At 39.2% G+C, this 6,854-nt stretch overlaps 1 protein-coding gene across 1 annotated transcript in view; it reads left to right on the plus strand.

Moving 5' to 3' along the window:
* Positions 1-6,602, plus strand: part of slc47a1 (solute carrier family 47 member 1) — a 21,123-nt gene extending 14,521 nt beyond the window's left edge. Inside the window, exons 10-17 of the mRNA XM_085289065.1 lie at positions 742-809; positions 910-1,018; positions 1,113-1,188; positions 1,273-1,342; positions 1,472-1,604; positions 3,936-4,030; positions 5,365-5,469; positions 5,563-6,602. Coding sequence (XP_085145191.1) covers positions 742-809; positions 910-1,018; positions 1,113-1,188; positions 1,273-1,342; positions 1,472-1,604; positions 3,936-4,030; positions 5,365-5,469; positions 5,563-5,928 — 1,022 coding nt within the window. The 3' untranslated portion in view covers positions 5,929-6,602. The remainder of the gene's footprint in view (positions 1-741; positions 810-909; positions 1,019-1,112; positions 1,189-1,272; positions 1,343-1,471; positions 1,605-3,935; positions 4,031-5,364; positions 5,470-5,562) is intronic.
* The last annotated feature ends 252 nt before the right edge of the window (positions 6,603-6,854 follow it).

Genomic DNA, 6,854 nt, shown 5'->3' on the forward strand with positions numbered 1-6,854 from the left:
TGCATAATCTTGCTGGTTTAGGCTAAGTTGTTATAACTGGTTTCTAGGAAAAAGATTTATCTATCATTAGCAGCATATCATTAACTGTGTGATAACTTGACCTTGATATTACTGTTGGTGCTTCTGGTTGTTTTTGTTCTTCTATTAATCCAATATTACACTATGCAGCATAGATTAGAATTAGGGTGACTGAACAGAGATGAGCATGCTCATGCTGGAGGTGAGCAGAGTTGGGGAGGAGTGCATATGCAATACTGATAGATCTACATGTAAAGGAAGCAAAGGGTTAAATATGACAAAATAGTAAATTCTGATGAAGGGGTTATGTTTCAGTGATTTAATAATAACGATTAAATCTTAAACCTTTCTCAAAAATGCACTAAAATGTTTACCAGGGTTGTCTTATCTTTCTGTAAACAAAAATCTATACTCTAATCAGTGGCCTGATATTTCCGGTTAGAATCTGTTCAGTATCAGCGATATTGTAAATTATTACAGTCGAAATGCTGTTAAAATATATTTACTACTTTGCAATTCTCCCATCTTCTTTGAGGTTATCTCCCCAGATAATGTCCTGGTTTTCACTTTTTTTTTTTGCAAAAAAATCATCATGGAAAATGGAAAAGTTTAATTCACAAGATCTTACCTCACTGTAAAATCTTTGTCTCAAAAGTTTGTGTAAAAATGTCGCATTCGTGCACAGCAGCAAAACCTTTCATGAATCTCTCTAAATCATGTCAGGTTTACTTGGTGAGGTGGATCTTGCTGCTCAGCATGTGCTGAATGAAATAGGAACCATTGCATACATGGTACGGATCAGCCATTTACTTAGTTGAACACAGTCATCTTATTATTTAACAGCACTTCTGCAATTTGGGAAAAATGCTTACTCTGGTCTGGACCTTGTAGATTCCTTTAGGTATCCATGCAGCTGCTTGTGTGCGTGTTGGGAATGCTCTGGGGGCCGGGGACACCACCAGAGCTTTGCTCACCTGCAAAGTGACCCTATTTCTGTCGGGTATTAGGATATTTAAACATTTCTTTGAAAATTCAAACATATGTAATACATGATAAAATAAGGACACATGGACTTATATGCATTTTCTCTATAGGAACGCTTGCTGTTTGCCAGGGTATTGGTTTTGCAAGCTGTAAGTCAGTTGTTGCCTTCATATTTACCTCTGATGTGTGAGTATTACAGCAACACACACATTCAAGCCTGTAAAATATTATCATAACACTGTTTTAATGCTCTTTTTCTGCTCTCTGCAGTGAAATTGTGGCGACCGTGTCTGAAAACCTCACAGTGCACATTTTTGTACAGTTCTTTGATTCACTTCTGGTATGCCTTTACACAACAAAAAACTATGTTCTCATCTCACTTTACAAAGACTAGTTCCGAGAGCTGGTTGTCTGCTTGATCAAATCAAACCCTCAACTTTGTTTCCTTTTATTCTGTGTTCCATTTCAGTGTGTCTGCTCAGGAATTCTTGTAGGATCTGGGATGCAGAAAATTGCTGCCATCTCCAACCTGTTGGGTTACTACCTCATCGGCCTGCCAGTAGGAATAGCTTTGATGTTTTATGCCAACCTGAGGATATTAGGTAATACTTTTATTCTATTGTAGGCATCTTTCTACAGACAAGCTATAAGTTGCTGTAGTGGTGCACACGTTTTCACTTTTGCCTCACAGCAAGAAGGTTTGGTATTCATAGCTCTTTTTTTTTTTATTTTTTTTTTTACAAGTTTGCATGTTCCCTCTTTGCCTGTGAGGGCTTTCGGCTGCCACAGCCTAAAATCTTTCATGTTAGGTCAAGGGTGTAGGTGTGGATGTGACTGTTAGCCCTGTGTTAGCCAGGGTGTACTCAAGCCCCTTTAACAAAGTCACCTGGGATAAGGTGCAGACTCCTGGTGACTGTAGTTGGATAAATGATTAAGAAAATAGATGGGTGGACTGATAAGTCAAAATCAAAGGACTCAACGGCATAACATGAAAAAAAGTTTTGAAATAGGCTTCAGAGCCCCGAGATGCAGTCTTTACTTCAGGCAAGAGACAGTCAGGTGCACTCAGGAAGTTGATCAGAACAGGCAAACCAAGTCTGACAGGGAAGAGCAAGGACAAAAACCAGGATACCAGGTAGGTTCAGACTCACAGATAGAGCTTCATGGAGAAGAAAAGGCAGGAATTCTCAATGCAAAGATAATTTGGCACAGAGACAAGGAGCACAAAATACACAGTGGAGAATGCACAATTTGACAGAGGTCATATGACATTAGGGTGAGACAAGTAATAAAACAGCCGATAACAATGTCTGATACCAAGATTTATCACCAGTGGCACTTAAGCCGGCACATAAGAGCCTGTAGGCAGCAACACTGGGTTTCTAAATGTAACTACATGTAACTGGATTTCAATTATTTACGATTAGTTTTGCAGTCTGATCATTTTTAATACTAAGATATCCCATTACCCACAATGCACTTCAGCTGCTGTTGATTTAGGATTTAGTTGTATAACCCAGCCTTTAGTATCAGTCTGATAAAGAGCCAGCTATAGGTCACACTCTTCACCTCAACAGCTGTTTTGTAACATTTTCCACAAGAGCTGAAAAACCTTGATGTGTAAAACTGGATGGATATAGATATGATTAACTTTCAAAAAAATATTATTAATTATTTATGTTTCTTTTTTTTAATCCAAGCTGATTAAATTAAATTCTCATTCACTTAAAAACAGTTGCACACAACACACAATTAAATATTATACAGTATTGTGCAAATTTCTCATTTCTTAATTTTTGCTTTCAAGGAGTGAGACTTGTAATTTTTAAAGTGTTCTTAAACACATCTGATCAAAATTAATGGAATTATGAACGCAAAAAAATGCCATCAGATTATGATTCACAGTGCAGTGCCATCTTGCCAGCAGCTTAATTTTTCAACACGACAATGATCCCAAACACTCTGACAATGCAGTAAAAGGATATCTGGACAGAAAAGTACACAGTGAAGCACTATCAGCCCGCAATATTATTAAAGCAGTGTGGGACTCATGACTTTTGCACAGTATTGTAAATAAATCTGATTATCCTAATGTACATCAGGGATGTGAACTTTTAATCAAGTGTGTCTGTTTGTGTACACTAACACTTTTTCACTTTTTTGTGCAGTCTGTAGGATTTTTAAAATTTTTGAAGGAGACTTTTTTTGACCCCAAAAAGTTGATTCTGTTCATCTGGACATAGTGTTTTCAGTGGGAGAAACATTTTGTCACTCAACCAAGTGACTTCTTCAGTCTCAGCTGACTGCAGGTTTCCCCAACCTTATAAACAGTATCTTTGCATACTGACTGAAACTAGCACCACTGAGTGAACAATGAGCTGTGAGGTCAGTTCCTGGATCCTTAATGTGCAAATTGTCATGACCATTAATCAAAGACACTCTTGACACTCCTGCAATGATGAGGATGTACGCATCCTGGACAGGGAGGAACGCTGGTTTAAGCGCAGAGTCAAGGAGGCCATTTACGTGAAAAGGGAAAGACCATCTCTGAATCGAGGAGGGGGCCTAAGGGTACATCTTTCACCATCTTACAATGCTGTGATTGCAGCCATTCCCCAACTCTCTGTGAATGGTACTCATGGCTTTCATAGTGGTTGTCACAAAAATAAAATAAAACAATTCAAGTACCATGGGATTGCAAAGATAGTTGGAAATTCTGTACACAGGCACAGCATCCGAACATGGAAGCACAGTCTAGGTGTGCTGTCTCTACTTTATACGAGCATATGGACTCATAGTCTACAGCTGTGAATAAGCAGAGTCGACTGTCAGCTTGGCTGTGTCTTTAAAGACCATTGGTATAAGCAGTTTGATAGCTTGATAGCTAGACTATTTCTTGATGTGTTTGTTTGAATTTCTGTTCCTCCTTTCAGGTTTGTGGCTGGGCCTACTTGTATGCCTTTCCCTCGAGACAGTGTTATTTCTGGTTCTGATCTTTAAAATTAACTGGAAAAAAGTCACTCAGAAGGTAAGACGCTCATATCTTTCTCTAAAAGCATAGATATTATTTCAATCTTCCAAAAAAAAAGTATGAATGTAACAGGTGACATTTCTGAGTTAAATCTTTGGAGGTCTGTCAGTAAGTTTTTTTATCTGTATATCGTTATTTTAGTTTTATTCTTAGAACTTTTTCTTTTTTTTGTTTAGCTTTAATTTTTTCTTACTTTCAAAAAAATAGATAAGACATAAAAGACAATATGTACTCTCACATATCCCACATACTAATACATTTAATTATTTGTGTATAAGCTTGCCACAGTGGACTGAGCGGATTCAAGCGCAGACAGGGAGAAAGGTGCAAAAGGTTTATTTACAACAAACCGGGTGACTATATACAAGTACTGAGGGGAGGAAAGGGGAAGGGCAGCCACAGGGAATGGTGAGGGAAATTCCACACACGCTCCTCTTCTGCCACGCCACTCAACACACTCCTCTTCACTTCTCTCCATGCTTGTAATTAACACTCACACTCAGGTAGTCCAGGGACGCGAAATAAGGATGGAACCAGGGAATCTAGGTACGGAGACAGATGAGAGAATCAACACCAGGAAAGATACGCAGGAAACACTGGAGATCATTTTACAGCTGGGCAACGCTAACGATAGTCGTTTAACGTTCCAGCGACAAGAAACTCCGAGCCACCATCTTGAACGGTGGCTGGGAGAGGCAGGAATAATGAGACACAGGTGAGCAGTCGCTTGCAGGTGTTTTGGCTCACCACACATTGAGCTCCGCCCAGGCGAGCGAGACAGAAGAGAGAGCGAGCTAGGGAGAAAACAACAAACAACAACAAATACCTGTAGCCTGTTTGAGCCGGCTAGGGAGACAAACCTGCCACATCCGGCTGCTTTAGCGAGCAGAGTAAAGATCTTAATGCCCGGTTGTGCCAAACACATTTGTTTGTCAAGAGTAGCTCTATAAACTCTATATAATCTCCTTGTTTTTGTCAGTTTCTTTTTATTTACATTTTTTGTTTTTTTTATTATTATTTTGTTACTTATAACATGTATGTAACTTTGTAATTTTAACATGTTGTCGCCTCTTGGCCAGGACTCCCTTGAAAAAGAGGTTTTTAATCTCAATGAGACTTTTCCTGGTAAAATAAAGGTTAATAATAATTATTATTCATATTATTGTATAACGATGCCAGAGCTGACAGGTGAGTAGTAATGTGTTTGAAAACAGCAGGAAGAAAGCAGAGGACTATATCTGTTTTTAGATTGTGGTTTACTTTTGTGGATTTATACCCAAGAGTTACCAGATTTTTATTTGCTTCTTGAACCTCGCTCTGACATGTTTTAGGCTCAACTGCGAGCTGGGAAGAAGTTATTGGTAGGACCTGGACACCTTCCTGGTACAGGGCTCAATGAAGCGATGCTGCTGGATGGTCCTGTCTGCCCAGACTCAGTAAGTCTTTCAACACAGCGTGTTTTTTTGTATCTTGTCATATCATAATGGAGCCACTCACACATCCATTAACTGCATCTTTGCACTGTGAAGGCCCAGTCGGATGGTGGAGAAGCTCCAAAAACAGATGGCTACAGTCCTGTCAACACCCTGGATCAGGAGATGAAAGCTGCTCAAGAGCCAGGCATCATCAATACTAATGCAACACCATCTGAGAGGGACACTGAACATAACGAAACCACCAAACCCAAAGTGGTGCTTTCTACAACACAGCTGATTTTCCGTCGGGGAACCGCCTTACTGGTTTCGCTTCTTATTTTGATTATAGGTGTTGCTTGTCATATTGCTTTCCCTGTACCAGAGGAGAGTGCACAGAGCAAGGCCAACTTTACTCTGAACTGGGCCAATGACTCCACTCCCACGCCACTGGCTCCTCTGAACTTTACACCACACTTCTGAGATATTTTTAACTTCCAAATATTGACTTGTCATGGCTGCATATAGTAAGTGTTAAATTCCTTCCTAGTTGCACATCTTCTCATAAACCAGGGGTCTTATTTTCTAAAACTGGTGCTACCTTGTGTAGAGAGAAAAAAACCCCGTCTCAGTGCTGCACTGCTGAGCAAATCCACAGAAAGCTGGAAGCAATATCAAATGAGAGGGAATCTGGCAGGATTAACAAAGGTCTTGTTACAAAGATCGTGTTTTAACCAGCTCAGAGCTGAGATTTCTTAACTGGAGCAACAAGGTAGGTTACAAATCCTCACAGGAAAATCATGTGGGCATCAAGCAACAGATGTTTTCCCACAGATAGCTTTTTGTTTTTCAACCTGTTCTTGACTTAATTTACATGTTGCACTGTGAGGTGTATATCGCAGCTTACTGACCTCAAATCATTCTCTCATTTTTTTAACTTGAAGATTGACTGTAAATATGTGATGCTAAATTTGACATGTCTGTAAGTGAAATATCATCGTCACATAGTCTTTTACTGTTGCTCTGGCTCTGTTTATTTTCAGGACAGAAGTGAATAATAAATAATAAGCTATGTGTCACTGGAATACATCACAGCCTCTAGTCTGAACTCTTTTTTTTCTTTACAAACAAAACACGAAGACTCATATACTAATATGCAAAAGAACCATAGTTCCTTCTGTTATAGATGCTCTACTAATACCTGCAAAGTGACTATCATCACATGAAAAACAGTGTGGAAATAAATCCTTTAAATAATACACTATATTGCCAAAAGTATTTACTCACCCATTCAAATGATTGAATTCTTGTGTTACAATCACTTTCATGGCCACAGGTGTATAACATCAAGCACCTAGGCATGCAGACTGCTTCTACAAACATTTGTGAAAGAACGGGTCACTCTCAGG

Source organism: Mchenga conophoros, linkage group LG10, assembly GCF_057382185.1.
Source record: "Mchenga conophoros isolate Kocher_MC1m ecotype Shallow Benthic linkage group LG10, M_conophoros_male_GT1.1, whole genome shotgun sequence".
NCBI classification, from domain to species: Eukaryota; Metazoa; Chordata; class Actinopteri; order Cichliformes; family Cichlidae; genus Mchenga; species Mchenga conophoros.